At 37.6% G+C, this 18,521-nt stretch overlaps 1 protein-coding gene across 1 annotated transcript in view; it reads right to left on the bottom strand.

Annotated features, from left to right (window-relative positions):
- DCC (DCC netrin 1 receptor) overlaps positions 1-18,521 on the bottom strand; it is a gene marked incomplete at its 5' end in the record, with an annotated part of 141,654 nt that overhangs the window by 72,785 nt on the left and 50,348 nt on the right. Inside the window, one exon of the mRNA XM_039255249.1 lies at positions 2,906-3,068. Coding sequence (XP_039111180.1) covers positions 2,906-3,068 — 163 coding nt within the window. The remainder of the gene's footprint in view (positions 1-2,905; positions 3,069-18,521) is intronic.

An 18,521-nucleotide genomic window follows, 5' to 3' on the forward strand; every position in this document is an offset into this window, starting at 1 on the left:
CAAGAACTGGGGATCAGAATTAGAACTTGGGTTCTATCTTCTGTTATTTTATATCATAAAAATAAAATGTTACCAACTAGAATGTGCATCAATCAGATAACTATCTCATTAAATAAATATATGTTACATGATAAACCATACAATAAAATGTATGGACATTCACTTGAGTGAAGTATTACCAACAGTGCACATAAATATGTTTCAAATCCATTGGATACAATTCAAGAGCCTCAATAAAACACAAAGACAATTTACAGTCTCCAGCACCAACAGATAAAGAGATATTGAAGCAATCCATGAATGTGCTTCCTATTTCACTTTATTAATTACATGAAACTCTCATTTTTCTGAGAGTTCTGTAAGGGACATTATTTCTGTTTTAGATTGGAATTGATTTTGCTTTCATCTGCATCACTTAATTTGTTCGAAAAGCCTCAGTGATGGTGGTATCAGGAAGGATCCTCAGTGAAATCAAGAAAAGTTAAATTAAAACTCAGGAATATCTTGAAGGATAAATTTTTCTTTTTCACATTTTCTCTGTTAACATATACAAACAAAGAGGCTGGGACGAGTGCTACATGAGAAAGATAGATGAGGCAAAATTGTAAAAATATGCCAAGTAAATATTAAGAGATTTTGAGTGAAGGCTGAGGAAAAACCAAAGTGGCAGTAGGATGGAAGCTATAAATTTCCTTTCTTTGGTTTTCAGCCATTTATGGACTGATATATTCTTTCATTCATCTCTTAATTTTAAAAATGAGTCCTATCCAGGGTTCAATCTCTACTCTTTCTAACTAAAATCTCCAAGCTCTTAACAAGTGCTTAGCATGGGATTTAAGACAAGTTAGGAGTTTCTCAAAATAGCATGAAATGCCACTTTTGCACATGGAGAAGATTGGCATTTTCTCCATGAGGAAACAAAATATGTCCAGGAATTCAATTCATCAGGTCGATATAATCCTCCAACATTCTTCTCAAAAGGATAAAAATGAAAACAAAAACAAAAACAAAACAAAACACCCCGCTCCAGATGGTTCAGGTAATTAAACTTAGTTTAGTGAACACATTCATGTATTTATTTATTTTTTTTAAATGTTTTTTTAAATGTTTTTTATTTATTTCTAGGAGAGAAAGAGAGAGAGAGAGAGACAGCGTGAGCAGGGGAGGGTCAGAGAGAGAGGGAGTCACAGGTTGAAACAGGCTCCAGGCTCTGAGCTGGCAGTCAGCACAGAGCCCGACGCGGGGCTCGAACCCACGAACCGCGAGATCATGACCTAAGCGAAAGTCGGACGCTTAACCGACTAAGCCACCCAGGCGCCCCAACACATTCATGTATTTAAAGCTATCATGAAATAGACCAAGCTTGGTTTTGGTGTTTTCCGATTTTCCTTTAGTGACTCTTTCTCAGCTCTATTTCAGAGACCTGCCACATAGATGCTCTCCCATTCTATGTCTGCACAACCCCTTTCCTGGAACTATTTCACCGAGAGACTGTACAATGCCTTACTCCACTACAGTTCAGTTTTCTCCAGAGCCTCACTAGGTGTCCAGCACTCTGGAAGTTCTGTGTAATTATGATTTCCCAGAATGCTCACACAAGAGTAAGTTTAGCTCAGTCTGCCTGACTTCTTGTTTAAGTACAATGAATTAGCACACCAGCTATCACCAGCTTGAAGATAGTCCAAACTCATACATGCAACCAAATATAAAATTTGTCCTGCCACATAAATAAATACAAAGACTGCATCTATACTCTTATGTCACTTTCTTTAGCTTGTACATCGTCCTGTATCCTATTTCAAATTCTTCTCTTCAAAAGGTTGGAAGATACAATACAGATTAACAAATGGGTCATAGGATTTTTAAAAAAGAGAAACTAAGGTATTAGCAAGGGAGGAAAAACAATGATTTGTTAGAGAATCTTTCTCTGAAACTGTGTGTAGCATATAGTTGTCAAATCAGCTACCTTATAGACCCAGTGTCTCAGGCTTTCAGAGCCAGCATTATGCCTGAGGCCAGAGGGAAAAAAATCAAGGGAAGATCTTATTAGAGCCAATTCATTGAGAGAGTACAGCTGAACGGGACATATCAGGCCAGATCTGAAAAGTGCTAGAGAGGCAGAGAATAACCTGGAGATTATTGCTGATTCCCACAATTGGCTGACACAAGGTTAATATGCTGGTTATGGATGTTGCTGGAAGGGGATAAACTGAATTAAAACCATCTTCCCATTCTAAACTTTGACTTTGATGTATCATCATCTGCATGGGCTATAACGTAGAATTGCATAATATGGAAAGAATTTAAACCCCTCAAAACGTTGAATTTCTGAGAATCAACCACAGTCAGGAAATCTAAACATTGTTAATTTCAAGGATCTCTCTTCTATCCTAAGTTCTATCTCCAAACTAAATACTCCACGGTATTATAACTACATTGAATTTGGTAGCCATTCTTGCAACAAGCATTGATTTAAGTTCCTACAGGCCTCCATGCCAGAATTGATAAATACTTTTAAAGGAACACACATCTCCAATATCTTATACATAATTACAGACAGGGCCATGAATTGGAACCTGATGAAATCCATTTTCTAAATGTTGCTAAAGGAACACCTGCACTCATCTGAAAGGAAGGATCTGGACCAGAGTAGTCAAGTCAAGCAGAAATGCCCAGTGGGTCTCCAGGTGGATTCTATTATTAAGTCTGCAAGTCTAACCCTCACTCACTCAAGTTATGGGCCTGAACTGAACCAAAGGCAAGGTTTTGCTCAGGTCAGAGGATAAGGAATATGTGGTAAATTATGAAAAAAAGAACACAGGAAGAGACTTCTAAAAAATATAACTCAAGAAGGTGATAGGTCAAATAGTGACCTCTCTCCTCCTAGGAACCAGTGGTTACCTACTTTCTCTGCTGGGCTGAAGAACGCCGGGTGCAAATCACAGCCACGATCACTACCACCAGCACTGTGATGACGCCAACGGTGACCACAATGATTACAAGCAGGTTGCTGTTCTTTTGAGGAGTGACACTGCCATGTGGGGGGTGCATCTGGCCAATGGGTGGCTCTGGGAAAAGACAGGCAAATGGAGATCAGATTTAGGGGTAGTGACAGCTCGATATTTATCAAGTTGTTAAGGATGTGAAAGTTCCTATTGTTCTGGGCATTCTTGAAGCTGGGGGAAGAAAAGCAATGAAAAATGAGAGGAAAGATCTATGTTATCTCCCCCAAGAAAATTAAATATATGTCCACACAAAATCTTGTATAGAAACACTCTTAGCGACATTATTTAGAATAGCCCAAAGTGGAAACGACCCAAATGCCCATTGACTGAAGAATGGATAAACAAAATGTGGTGCCTCCATACAGTGGAATGTTACCCAACCATAAAAAGGAATGAGGAGCTGATACATGCTATGATATGCATGTACCTTAAAAATGTTATTCTAAGTGAAAGAAGCCAGACACAAAATATCAATATTGTATGATTCCACTTATACAAAATATCCAGAATAGGCAAATCTGTAGAGACAGAATGTAGATGTGTTTGCCGGTGTACGGGAGGAGTGAATGGGGAAGGACAGCAAATGCGTAAAGGGTCTCCTTTGGGGATGGTGAAAATGTTCTGGAATTAGATAGTGGTGCTGGCAGCACAACCTTGTGGATGTAACTAAAAACCACTGACTTGGTGCACTTTCAGAGGGTGAATTTGTAGTATGTAAATTCTTTCTCATTAAAAGAAAAGAATTAACTTGTCATATTGAGTAGAAAGTGGGGGAAGGAGGAAGGTTACTTTGTGAGTATTCCAGGGTTATGAGAACCACAGGAGGCCATGCTTTATTAGAAAATACTATTTATTTGATGGTGTTAAAGACAAACTATTTGACTCCAATCCCTTACAATTTATTTCCATTTTTTAGGAAGCTATCTATAAAGCTTTAACTTTACATTTAATTTTCAACCTATTAAAAGTGCATGAATTCCACTTAAAAGCTGTCACTTGGTTCAAAAGAGTGTCATAAAATCCTGATATGAATGTTTTCTTGTCTTGCAGTAGTACCTCATGGTAGGCAATATTTAGGTGAAAATAACAGACTAACAAGAGAGTTTTTTATAATTTGCTTATGTAAACAAGAATGGCTCATGACACCCTAAACTGCTTTCTTTAAATGTTCAGTGATCAATTAGAAATATTATGTTCTACATCATATTACTCAATAGAAGTCACATTTATAAATTAATTTAAAGAGGTGCCTGGGTGGCTCAGTTGGTTGAGTATCTGCCTTTGGGTCAGGTTGTGATCTCATGGTTCATGAGTTTGAGCCTCACATTGGGCTCTCTGCTATCAGCACAGAGTCAGCTTTGGATCTTCTGTCCTCCCCTCTCTCTCTGCCCCTCTCCCATTCTATTTGCTCTCTCCCTCTCAAATACAGACATAAAAAAAAAAGAGGGGCACCTGGGTGGCTCATTCAGTTAAGTTGTCTGACTTCAGCTCAGGTCATGATCTCACTGTTCATGAATTTGAGCCCCACATCGGGCTCCCTGAAGATAGACAGAGTCCGCTTTGGATCTTTGTCCCCTTTTCTCTGCCCCTTCCCACCTCATTCTCTCTCTCTCTTTCTCAAATGTAAATAAACATATAAAATATGTACATATAGGGGCCCCTAGGTGGCTCAGTTGGTTAAGCATTCAACTTCGGCTCAGGTCATGATCTCACAGTCAATGGGTTCCAGCCCGGAGTTGGGCTCTGTTGGCAGCTCAGAGCTTGGACCCTGCTTTGGATTCTGTGTCTCCCTCTCTCTGCCCCTCCCCTGCTTGTGCTCTGTCTCTCTCTCAAAAATAAATAAAAACACTTAAAATATATACTTATAAATTAATTTTAAAAGTCACAGAAAGCAATGTGTTTGGATATTTTCCTGGATCTAAGTTTGAATGTGCTTCTTAACAAGCTATGTTAGCTTTATATACCTCCTGAGTGAAATATTTAGGCCTTTAACACCCTCAGTGTCTTTGTCTGTAAAATGAATATAATACTTATTTTTTACAGATATTTTCAGAATTAAAGAAAATACATAGAAAATAACCATCTCAGCACCTGGCAGGGAATAAATCAAAATCAAAACCAAAGCACTATCATTTGACAAGTTATCTAAGACTCATAGTTTTTTGGAAAAGGAGTCACATAAATTTAAATTATCGCTGATTCATTGTTTTTGGAAAAATATTAAGCACTTCTGATATAACTTGAATCTCAGGGGAGGAACTCATCAAAAGTGTTTAAATAGCACTGTCTGTTAAATATTCTCTTATAAGTGAAAGAAATAAGATTTCCTTGAAGTAATTTTTGCATTTACTATAAAGGAATGAGGCAAGTAATAAAAGGTCAGGACTTTCTGTATCAAACTTTTACTTTAAATTTTTTAATTTAAAAAGTCATTTTACAGTAGTATCTCAATATGTCCTTTCTGTGCTTAATAAATTAATTGATTGGACTAAATTAACCTTTTATGTGAGAGCTTACAATAAAGACAGTTGGAGATAGCACGGATTTTATTAACATGACTTAAATTTAACAGTTCACCATTTCTGACAAACTTAGTTTCACTCATACAGAGCAGTATTCCTAATGAACATTTTTAAAACCTTGTAAGCTAGACTTTTTCAAATTTCTACTCATTTCTTTTTCCTCCCCACCCAGAAAGAAATCATGTTTCAAGTCAGAAAGTAATCACTCTGGACTCTGCTGAACATTAGTGAGATTATATCGATGCCATTTGCCTTAGAGGGTTAGGGATCATGGGGACTTCCATTATAAATCTTTGATTTCGGGCCTTTATGACATCCTCATAAAAGTTCCCATCAGTTTGAAACTTGACATTCAAGGTCTTTCATTACTTTCTCACTCTCAATTCAAAGGCTGAACAATCAGAATATTTGACATCAAATGGGCAGTTAAGAAAGTCAAGTGAAATGGAATTTTCTGATATCATTGACCCTCATTATTTGTGGTAATTTGTTCTATAGCATTGTTGTAAACACTGAATGAAGGAATACTAAGTATTGCTGCTGGAGACTGCAGTGTTAGGTTCCTGGGAGCCCATGGTTACATTTTTGTCAGTCAATACATAACCTTGTTTTATATGTGTTTCTGTTTAAAGACACTTTATTTAATACATAATGTTCATTCATTGACATTGAACTCACAGTCAACAACATTATAACTCATGCTTGAGTGAAGCTTAATTAATACACACATTTTCTCCATAAGGTACAGCATATAGCCTTTTGCATGTAGGAACAGTAAACAGCACTTTAGCACTACACTTAAGGCCACTTTAAACACTGAAACCACCACTAAACTACCCACAAAACTGAAAAATTGGCACTACCTACACTGTAGAAAGGACACTTCTTTACATTGTGAGAGCTGACACAATAAGGGGAGGGTCACCTTGTTCATTTCAGCTGAGTTCATGAACATTGGGCTACTCAAATTTTTGGCTGCTCTGCTATGTCCACAAATGACCATAAAAGCACTGCAGGTATTGATTTGGGTGGTCAAAAATAAATTCTGGCAGTCAGTGAATTCACAATAACAATCTGCAAATAATGACAATCAACCATATATTTCAACACAGCAAAAGACTGATCCAAATTAGGAAAAATTTTATTTTATTTATTTATTTTAGAAGTTAAGTTTTTAAAATGTTTTTATTTATTTCTGAGAGAGAGAGAGAGACAGCATGAGCAGGGGAGAGTCAGAGAGAGAGGGAGACAGAATCTGAAACAGGCTCCAGGCTCTGAGCTTGCTGTCAGCACAGAGCGTGTTGCAGGGCTCGAACCCACGAACCGTGAGATCATGACCTGAGCTGAAGTCAGATGCTTAGCTGACTGAGCCACCCAGGTGCTCCCAAAATTTTAGAGCTCACCAATCTAGGTCACTATAGTTAAGAGTTCTGAAAAACAGCCTGACTCTGGAAGAGGTGAGATGGCATGTACAACCTTTTGGGCTTCAGAGGGGAAGCTATATGATGTAATTCAGAGATTTGCAAATATCTTTCAGGACACTGTGATTATTTCATGAGATAACAGATGCAACACACTGGCCACAGGCCCTGACACAGGATTGGCACTCAATAGACATTAACATATTGTTCAATATAATTCATTCTAGGCAATCTTTCCAAATTAAAGAAAAATATAGTGTCCTAATATATCCGTTCCTGGTGTTACCATAATAGTATGGGTATCCTGTGTCTGATTAATCAAAGATCTAGATGTGTTTCATTAAAATTGGTGAGAAGGTAATTAAATTTTGAGAAATCACTTGGGCATTCCATCCATTTTTTTCATGATGTTTGATTATAATAAAAGTTTCATCCTTTTTCTACTACATTTAATAAAAATAAATATATACTTCATAACCTTATAGGCCTAAAGTCTCAAGTATTAGTTGGAAAATTTGTTTCATGAAATAATAATGTCTTTAATTTTTATAGTACCTGGGAGAGAACAGATCCAATGATGGCTTGGGGACTGGACTTCTTTCCTACAATTGCAGTCTTCCCTGATAACAACTTTTTTTATTAGAACACTTAGAGCCCAACATATGTCTCAATAATTTTACAAGTCTTTGAATTTGAGCAGAAATTCCTATGGCACTGAATATTTCATAACATCTCCCCCTGGAATAAAGTGCTATATAGTCAATCAGCTGGAAGAAATTTTACAGATAATCTAGCCCAGTGTTCCCTAAAATGAAATATTAATCAGCATTATGGGGTAGAGAGGAAGTTCCTTGGTCAATTAAGTTGGAAAACATATTTCTTTTCTCAAATCTTAGAATTTTGAACATGCTAATGTAAACTGTGAATTAATAGGAGAGATAGGGGAGGCATAGTAAAGAATACACCCCATTATCCTAGAAAAATGTACTGAAGATACAGTTAGGTGCTGGGGATATGAGGCTGTAATCCAAACATGGATGGACCTTGAGGGCATTATACTAATGAAATAAATCAGAGACAGAAAGACAAATACTGCATGATGTCACTTGTATGTGGAATCTGAAAAAGCTGAACTCATAGAAACAGAGAGTAGTAGAATGGTCGCTACCAAGACTGGGGGTTGGGGGAATTGGGGAGATGTTGGTCAAAAGGTATAAATTCTCTGTTATCACACGAATAAATTCAGGGGTGACAATGTACATCCTGGTGACTATGGTTAATAATACTGTACTATATGCTTGAAAGGTGCATAGGTTATAAATCTTAAATTTTCTTATTACAAAAATTAAATGGTAATTGTGTGATGTGATGGGGGTATCCGCTAATACTATGGTGGTGATTGTTTTACCATCTATAAGTATAGCAAATTAACACACTGTACACTCTAAAGTCATACAGTGTTATTTGTATATTATACCTCAGTAAAGCTGAGGGGATGATGATTGGCAGAGAAAATTCATGAAAGGATTCAAGCAGGCAAAAAGAAAACCATGAAGAGGTACATACAGTGGTGATGTAGCCTTAGGGCTGCCCAACTAGTTAGAACAGAGAAGAAAAAAATCAATATTTATTAAATGGCCTATCTTTTCAATTCCCAAAACATGTACCTTTTCTGGGTCATTTCTCACCTGGGATCAACCCATACCTCTTAGAAGGAAGTACTGAAAACTCCATTTCTGAGCTATTTTTCCTGGAAGAACTGAGAAGGAGCAAAAGCAAGGCTATCGAGTCACTAAAAAGTATTTATAGGGCCATGCTTACATTGCTTCATAATAATTTGCATGTCATTGTCTTCTTATATATTGTCTGGTCTGAGAACAGTTTTCAAATTAGAGTATTGTGGGGAGGCAGTTGAGTAGGAGAATCCTAGGCTTGCCTCCTCCCAAGAACACAACTAAGTAGGTATCAAATTAGAATATTGTGATTGTACCCCCACTTGCACACCCCTCAAAGAGGCCAGACTGTTGGTCTCATGGAGGTTACAACTTACTGGAAAAGATGTATTAAACAGATCATGAAGTAAATAAATATAAAAATAAAGCTATATTTGGTATTTTTAAAAAGTAGAGTTCAATAGAAAGATGCAATATGAGAACATAATAGTCCTTGGAGGAAGAGGGAGGTCATGAAAGTCCTCAATACAGATGTAACATTGAGGGAGAATCATGGAGTATCCTAGGAGTTAGCTCCTATTTCTTTACAAGAGAACTGAGAGAATATCATGTGTCTGGAACTTTGGGAACAAAAGGGAAATGGCACAAAACGAGGCTGGAAAGAGAAACAAGACCCAGTTCATTCAAGAGGCTTGTAGGTCACATTCAGTTATCCTCAGAACAATCACAGACCATTTAAGGGCTTTCAGGAAGGAAAGGGTTGGTGATGGAAATGGAGAGACCAGCTAAGAAGATGTTAACTGTCTCCAGGTGAGAAAGAGTGATAGCTTCAACTGACATGGTGGCCATGGAAGTCAAGCAAAGCAAACAGGTGCACAATACAATCTGAAAGTAAATAATCAAAGCATATTGCATATGGGGGAGATAAAAAGGAAGCATCAGGTTTAGACTTAAGTGATTGTCCTATGTCTGAAATGAGGGAGAGGATGAAAGACCAAAGAAGGAAAAACAAAAACTCAGTCTTGACTATGTTAGGGTTGACTATCATAGGGTTGAGATCCTATGATAAATTACAAAGAGGTAGCTAGAAGGTCTGTATTAAAAATATAAATTTGGGAGTTGGCACATATATGGGAGTGGACAAGGTCACTAAATCAAAAGCAAAGAGTCAGCAGAGATGCTTTCTCAAGACTAACACCTCTAGGGTTCAAGTAGCAGGGGAGAACCTGGCAAAAAAAGGAGTGAGTGGCCAACCAAACTTCCCAATACTTATTTGACCATGGACCACTTTTTCTTAGGGCTTCTCATGGGACCCATTTACCTTGGAACAGTCTTTGGGGAATGGTGATCTAGATTAGTGGTTTTTAACTGAGGAGACGTTGCTTCCTAAAGGGAAATTTGATAAAGTCTAGAGGCAGTTTTGGTTCTTAAAACATGGTAGAGGGGAAATACTCCTGGCATGTAGTGTGTAAAGGCCAGGGATGCACAGGACAAGACCGACAACAACAACAAAAATTATCCAGTCTCAAATGGCAATAGTTCTGAGGTAGAGGAATCTTGATCTACTTTAACATTTTCTATGTTCAGATGAAAAATTAAGATCCCGAGAGTTTAAGTGTCTTGATTCACACAGTCCTAATCCTTGGCAAAGTAGTTCAAATAACTGGGGGTTAGGATTAGTCTGGGATCTTTAAAATCATTTGCAGTAGATAATGGTTGGATGGCAGATAGGCAGAGCCTCTTATAGACTAAAACTGAAGACCTTGGACCACTCCACCTACCTTTCTATGAATGATGTAAACTTTTATTTTTGGACCTTTCCTTTGACATTAAGGTGTCTTTGCTGAGTGCTTACAATAGCTCACCAACCTCAGACTGATCATTTCATGCAAATATGGAAGAGCTTTTATGTACACCTTATCTAGATTAGTTAAAATCTTATTGCATTCTGAAAATAATAAAACAAAAGTTTTTAAGAGTAAGGGTCAAATCATGGTCTTTTCTCCCACACAAACAGTGTAAGTCATGTTTCACAGAACACCTAATATGATTCTGAATATTTAAGAATGGATAATATTAAAAAAAAAGAATGGGTAATATTGATTGTTAGTAATATTTCACTAAAGCATCAACCTATCAAACTTAATTTGCTTTTTAAAGGTTGAGATCAATACAACCACATATTTGTAGGGACTGTAGATGTCATAACAAAAGTTGCTAATTTTATAAATTACAGGAAGAGCCATCAACAAAAAAGAAATTGGTGATTTATCTTTCCCAATGAGAACAGCAGGATTGAAGTGATTTTCACTGCTGTTATTCATACAAATATAAACTACAAAATCACATTTTCAGAAGTTGAAGATTTTCCTGCTTTAAGAATGTGGACCATAAAATTGAAAACACCATAAAAGTAAAATACTACCATATCAGTACATATTAGCTTTGATTCTACCTGTCATCAGAAAATAATATAGGAAGCCTCTTCAGTTTTCTCAATTTAATTAAGGGCTTCCAACTGCAAGAGTAAACATAAACTATAGCTTTGTTTTTCTTTATTTGAATTCCAAGAGTGCATTTTTAAAAGACTGGCATGCTGTAAGAGAAAGTAAGTGATTAGTGAGGTCTAAATTTATTTGCAACTAGCTTGAGTATCTTGACAATAAGCCATTATTCTATTATAATTCTTTGAAGGATGAATACAGGAAGTGTAGGGAGAGATAAGAAAACTCTATAATTCTGTCAGTCTAAGAGGCGATATATGAAATTTTCCTTGTATATGAGGCTCAAAAACTCAGATTTTGAAGTGTTTTTTGTTGATTCAGCCTAGGTTGCGTGGGTTTGGAGTTTTATCAATTGAGATTTCATTTGTACATTGAATTGGAAATTATAACCCTTCTTAAGGCATAAGACATTAGCCTTCTTAAGGGATAGGATATTAACCAGAACTTTAATTAGAAAGGTAGGGTTTTTCAGATGCCTTTGCTGATTTGCTTGTAATAACCTAAGCTAAAGTCAAATTACATATTTACCATCATTTATCAGTTAGCAAAATAGAATGGGAAACAGATTGAGTTTGTCCTCCACCACCCATGTCTGTCAGAGGTTATCAATTCAATCAAGTAGCCTGCAATAATTCATTATTCTGGTAAATTCTAGAAATGACTGAGGTGCTTTGTTCATCCCATTCATTTAACATGAAATACCTAAAACATCATTAAGTGATGCAGAAAATTGAGAAGGGGTGATGGGCAATGATCTATCTAAACTGGTGCAAAGTCACTGCCTATTGTTCCTCTATTTTATCTTCATGACTTTCTCTAGTGAGATAATGTGTATCAGACTAAATTTAATTGCAGTTATTTTTCTGACTAGGAATCTTAAATGACAAAAAAAGAGAGAGAGAATAGAATAACATGCATTCTCCTTAATTACTGTCATTCTCTTCATCTGAGGTCTGACTCCTGTGAAAAGTTCTTGCTGACTTACTTGTTAGCATCAAATTTGGTCTGGGGTTTCTCTTCAGAAACCTCACTGTATTTTGAAGGACAAATTCAAATAGTCAATACCAAACTTTTAAATTCTATCTGAAGTTAGGACTGCTATATTTAGTAATTAAAAATACAGAAGGCTCAGTCAAATTTCAATTATTTGTAGTTGCCTATACATGTGCACCTTGGGATCCATATGTACATTGAGATAGAAATTCCTTGCAATATTTTCCACTATCTCATATTTTGAGGCAATTAGAAATGATTCAAATTGTACTGGCTTCCTGTATTTTTACTTGCTAAACTTGACAATTCTATCCAAAATTAGAATTTTAGAACATGTGGTTTAAGAGAATGCATAGTTCTATGTTTGTGGCTTACACTTGCTTCGCCTTTAACACACATGACCACTGCTTACTAGAGGGTACAAATGGTGAAGGGATAACTGTTCTTTCTCAATTAACCATTCCAACTCTCTCTTAATTTCTTGGTACTCTGTCTCTTCAAAAAACACTATCCTGACTAACAATAGAACTCCCCTATGACCCAGCAATAGCACTGCTAGGAATTTACCCCAGGGATACAGAAATGCTGAGGCATAGGAGCACATGTACCCCAATGTTCATAGCAGCACTCTCCACAATAGCTAAAACATGGAAAGAGCCTAAGTGTCCATCAATGGATGAATGGATCAAGAAGATGTGGTTTATCTATACCATGGAATACTACATGGCAATGAGAAACAATGAAATCTGGCCATGTGTAGCAACATGGATGGACCTTGAGGGTGTTATGCTGAGCGAAATAAGTCAGGCAGAGAAGGACAAATATCATATGTTTGCACGTATAGGAGGATTAGGAGGAACTTGACAGAGGACCAACTGGGAGAAGGAGGGAAAAGGTGGGGGAAAGGGAGAGAGGCAAACCATGAGAGACTCTTGAATGCTGACAAAAACTGAGGACTGATGGATGGGGGGGGGAGGGGGGGATGGGCATGGAGGAGGGCACTTGTGGGGATGAGCACTGAGTGTTATGTGGAAACTAATTTGACAATAAACTATTTGTAAAAAACAAAACAAAACAAAACAAAAAAACACTATCCTGTGTAAGTATAGATAGTCTTGCCCTTAGTGGTGGATGAATTCCGATTTGAAACCTATAGAAATAATATCTGAAAATTAGCTCTGCAGGATAACTCTAAAAAGGGGATAATATGAATTCTTGGCATGGACTCTAAACCTAGAACCTATCTCAGTGCAAAAAACACTACAATGTTGTTTCCCCACACAATTTCAATGATGACCTTCTTTTACCCTTCCTCACATCCCTGGGATTTTTCTCATTCTCTTTCATCTTCCAGGAGTGTATTCCTCTGCCTTATCTACATAGGTAATTCTCCCTCTTCATTTGTTGCTCTTGTGAGGGGTCTAGTTTTCAATCTGTGTGCATAGTTCATAGCAAGCATGCTGCACGCAGTGAGGGCTTAGGAGCATTTCTAAGTGATTGTATGAATGCATGAAGTGTGTTTGGCATATTGCTGACTCTTTCTGAAGCAAAAACAAAAATGAGTTGATAAAACTTGCACAGTTTGGGGAAGGGAACCATCATTATCTAAACATACTGAAGGAGCATGCCCTTCATCTGTTTTCAGTCCCAACACATCCTTCCTCTCAGCTTCCTGTTGTGAGCTCCTTCATTTCTCTCTTGTGTGTCTGTGAGTCTGGAAACTACCAGAGCCAGGCATCAGCTATAGCAGGTGTCTAAACCTCAAATACCTATAGGAGACAATAATGCTACTTAATGTGGGAAGAGGATGTGTGTACAAGACAATAGGAGGTGATGAGGATTGTAGCAACCTAGAGAGAACATACTGGGTATAAGCTTAGACAGTCTGATTAGAATATGTTTAGGAAGCTTAAATGTAAGAACTTATACTTATCTGGTTAAGTAAAGTGCTTTAATAGCAGAGGAGGGTATGCCTGGTCATTAGAAAAGAAGAGTCAACAGGTAAATATACATTCCTGAATCTACCACTGGACAGAGGAGGGGATACTGAGCCTTTAAATGGAACATCTGGTCTACTGTGCAGATATATGTCTTCTTTGAGAAAATAGATGCATTAAGGTATTATTGCCTATAATAGGAAATAATCACTTAACTGAACGTCTTATTCCAATTTCTCACTCAGCAAGCAACTTTTAGATTGCAATTTGGCTTCCCATATGGATTTTTATTTTTATTAATTTTTTTAATGTTTATTTATTGTTGAGAGACAGACAGAGCATGAGTGGGAGAGGGGCAGAGAGAGAGACCGAATCTGAAGCAGCCTCCAGGCTCTGAGCCATCAGCACAGAGACTGATGTGGAGCTCAGACTCACAAGTTGTGAGATCATGACCTGAGCCGAAGCCAGAAGCTTAAGAGACTGAGCCATGCAGGCACCCCAACCTATATGAATTTTTAAATAGAAGACCACCCAAATGGATATTTATCTATTCAATAATCAAATTTCTCATGAAAACATGCTAAAATGGTTATATAAACATTTTGTGTTATTTTAATAAAATAAAATACTATACGGTATTAAAGATAATTGAAGGAGTATTTGTAAACACATAAATAAATCTTAAAAACAAAATTAGGGGTGGGAGAGGCAAGATGGCAGAAAAGTAGAGATATCCATATATTTTACATGCCCCCATCTCTCAAATGGAGAAGGCCTGAAACTATAGGAACCCTTACAGAATCCAGGAGTTTGGGAGGAAAAGGAGACAGAATCCGCTGAGAAAACAACCTTATAGGTGTGTGAGTGTGAACTGGGGAAGATAAAAATGGGCTGGGACCGGGGACACGGAGGGAGAGGTGGGAGCCCCCTTTGTGGGCAGTCACAGTGAGTAGAGGGGTAAAGAGCGGCTGAAACTGCTCAAGAAACTGTCCCCGTCCCTAGAGAAGAGAAAAACCTTGGTTCAGGACACAGAGGGATCCGATTTCCTGCTGTCCAGCTGACCCTAGGCTGGACGCACTGGTCCCAGACGACCCCGGGAGAAACTGCTCCTTGCTCACTAGCTCTACCTGGAGGGGATGCAGAGGCGCCTGAAGCCGTGTCGCTGTGCTTCTGGCTCCGCTTGATTCCCAGGGGGGAGGTGAGAGGCTTGAAACTGCTCAGAGGAACTCGCTTGGGAGTTTATATTTCGGGTGATATCAATGGGGCACGCAGACTAAGATCTGGAAACGAGGCTTGGCTTGGATTATAGAGCATGGCCCACCTTGGCTATGTCCATGACACAGGGAGATTGGACCCAAAGGAGCTACCTCAAGAAACAAGCCGAAGTACACATGATGGAGAGTCCCAAATACCACTATGAGTAGGGAAATAAAATAACCAAGGTCTCAACAAGAGAGACCAAGAGACACCATTCAAAGAACACTTCTTGAATGGACAGGAACTGGACAGTCAAAGAGCCTTCTTTGGTACAGCAGCACTCACAGATGCAGAGTGCATAACAAGCTTTTAAAACTAACAAGAGATAGAAAGCTAACTGAAATGATGAAATGGAAGAACTCTTCTCTAAAGAAATTCCAGGAAGAAATGACAGCTAAAGAACTGCTCAAAACATTTATAAGCAACATAACTGAACAAGAATTTATAACAATAGTCATAAAATTAATTGCTGGGATTGAAAAAGGCATGGAAGACATCAGAGAAACTGTTGCTACAAAGACTATGGAGCTTAAAAATGGTTGTGATGAATTAAAAAATGCTATAAATGAGGTGCATAATAAAATGGAGGCGTCCAATGCACGGATTGAAGAGGCAGAAAGGAGAATAAGGGATTTAGAAGATGCAATTATAGGAAAAGAGGAAGCTGAGAAAAAGAGAGATAAACTGATCCAGGAACACAAAAGGAGAGTTCAAGAGCTCAGCGATAAAATCAAACAGAATAATATCTATATCATAGGAATTCCAAAAGAGAAAGAGTGAGGGAAAGGCGCTGAAGTAGTTCTTGAACAAATTATAACAGAGAACTTCCCCAATCTGGGGAAGGAAACAAACATTGAAATCCAAGAGACACATAGGACTCCCCTCAGACGTAACTTGAATCGATCTTCTGAGTGACATATAGTGAAACTGGCAAAATATAAGGACAAAGAGAGAATTCTGAAAGCAGCTAGGGATAAAAGGGAAACCTATCAGAGTGGTTACAAACCTATCTACTGAGACTTGGCAGGCCAGAAAGGAATGGCAGGAGATCTTCAATGTGATGAACAGAAAAAATGTGCCGCCAAGAATCCTCTATCCAGCAAGCCTGTCATTTAGAATAGAAGGAGAGATAAAAGTCTTTCCAAATAAACAAAAATCGAAAGAATTCGTCACCACTAAACCAGTACTACAAGAAATCCTGAGGGGGACTCTCTGAGGGAAGTGTTGCAAGGAACGCAAGGTATCAGAGTGACCACCACAAGCATGAATCCTACAAAGGACACAATGACTCTAAACTCATATTTTTCAATAATAACACTGGAGGTAAATGGGCTAAATGCCCCAATCAAAAGACATAGGGTAGCAGAATGGATTAAAAAAAACCCAAAATCCATCTATTTGCTGTCTACAAGAAACTCACTTTAGACCTGAGGTCCACTTCAGATTGAAAGTAATGGATGGAGAAATATATACCATGCTACTGGAAGTCAAAAGAAAGCTGGAGTAGCTATACTTACATCAGACAAACTGGACGTCAAAGTTAAGGCAGTAACAAGGGATGAAGAAGAGCATTATATAATAATTACAAGTTCTATCCATCAGGAAGAGCTAACAATTATAAATGTCTATGCACCGAATATGGAAGCACCTAAATACATAAAGCAATTAATCACAAACAGGAACAATTTTACGGATAAGATTGTGCTAATAGCAGGGGACTTTAATACTCCACTTACAGCAATGGATAGATCAACTAGACAGAAATACACTAAAGTAACAATGGACTTGAATGACACATTGGACTAGGTGGAATTGACAAATATATTTAGAACTCTACATCCTGAAGCCATGGAATTCACTTTCTTCTCAAGTGCGCATGGCACCTTCTCCAAGATAGATCACATACTGGGACATAAAGCAGCGCTCAATAAATATAAAAGACTTGAGATTATACCATGCACACTTTCAGATCACAATGCTATGAAATTTGAAATCAACCACAGGAAAAAGTCTGGAAAACCTCCAAAAACATGGAGATTAAAGAACACCTTACTAAAGAAAGAATGGGCCAATCAGGCAATTTGAGAAGAAATTAAAAATATTTGGAAACAAATGAAAATGAAAATACAACAATTCAAACTCTATGGGATGTGGCAAAGACAGTCTTAGAGGAAAGTTCATTGCACTCCAGAGCTATTTCAAGAAATTAGAAAAAGCGCAAGTGCAAAATCTAACAGCTCACCTAAAGGAACTAGAGGGAGAGCAACAAGAGCACCCCAAGCCCAGTAGAAGAAGAGAAATAATAAAAATCAGGGCAGAAATAAACAATATAGAAACCGAAAAACACAGTTGAACAGATCAATGAAACCAAGAGTTGGTTTTTTGAAAAAATAAACAAAATTGACAAACCTCTAGCCAGGCTTCTCAAAAAGAAGAGAAAGCACTCAAATAGACAAAATCATTAATGAACATGGACTTATTACAACCAACCCCTCAGAAATACAAGAAATTATCAGGGAATACTATGAAAAATTATATGTTAACAAACTGGACAACTTAGAAGAAATGGACAAATTCTTAAACACACACTCACTACCAAAATTCACATGGGAAGAGATAGAAAATCTGAACAGACCCATAACTAGTGAAGAAATTGAATCTGTTATCAAAAATCTCCCAACAAATAAAAGCCCTGGACCAGATGGTTTCCCTGGGGAATTCTGCCAGACATTTAAAACAGAATTAATACCCATTCTTCTCAAGCTATTCCAAAAAATAGAAATCGAAGGAAAACTTCTGGACTAATTTTATGAAGCCAGCATCACTTTGATTCCCGAGCCAGACAGAGAACCGGCAAAAAAGGAGACCTACAGGCCAATACCCTTGATGAATATGGATGCAAACATCCTCAACAAGATACTTGTAAATCTAATGCAACAGCACATAAAAAGAATTATCCACCAAGATCAAGTGGGATTCATTCCTGGGTACCAGGACTGGTTCAGTATTCACAAATCAATCAGTGTGATACATCACATCAACAAAAGAAAAGATAAAAACCCATATTATCCTGTCTATAGATGCAGAAAACACATTTGACAAAATACAGCATCCCTTCTTAAAAAGGCCCTCGAGAAAATCAGGATAGAAGGAACTTACTTATCATCATAAAAGCCATCTATGAGAAGCCCTCAGCTAACATCATCCTC

This window comes from Hyaena hyaena, unplaced genomic scaffold, assembly GCF_003009895.1.
Source record: "Hyaena hyaena isolate Hyena2069 unplaced genomic scaffold, ASM300989v1 scaffold_523, whole genome shotgun sequence".
Classification (NCBI taxonomy): domain Eukaryota; kingdom Metazoa; phylum Chordata; class Mammalia; order Carnivora; family Hyaenidae; genus Hyaena; species Hyaena hyaena.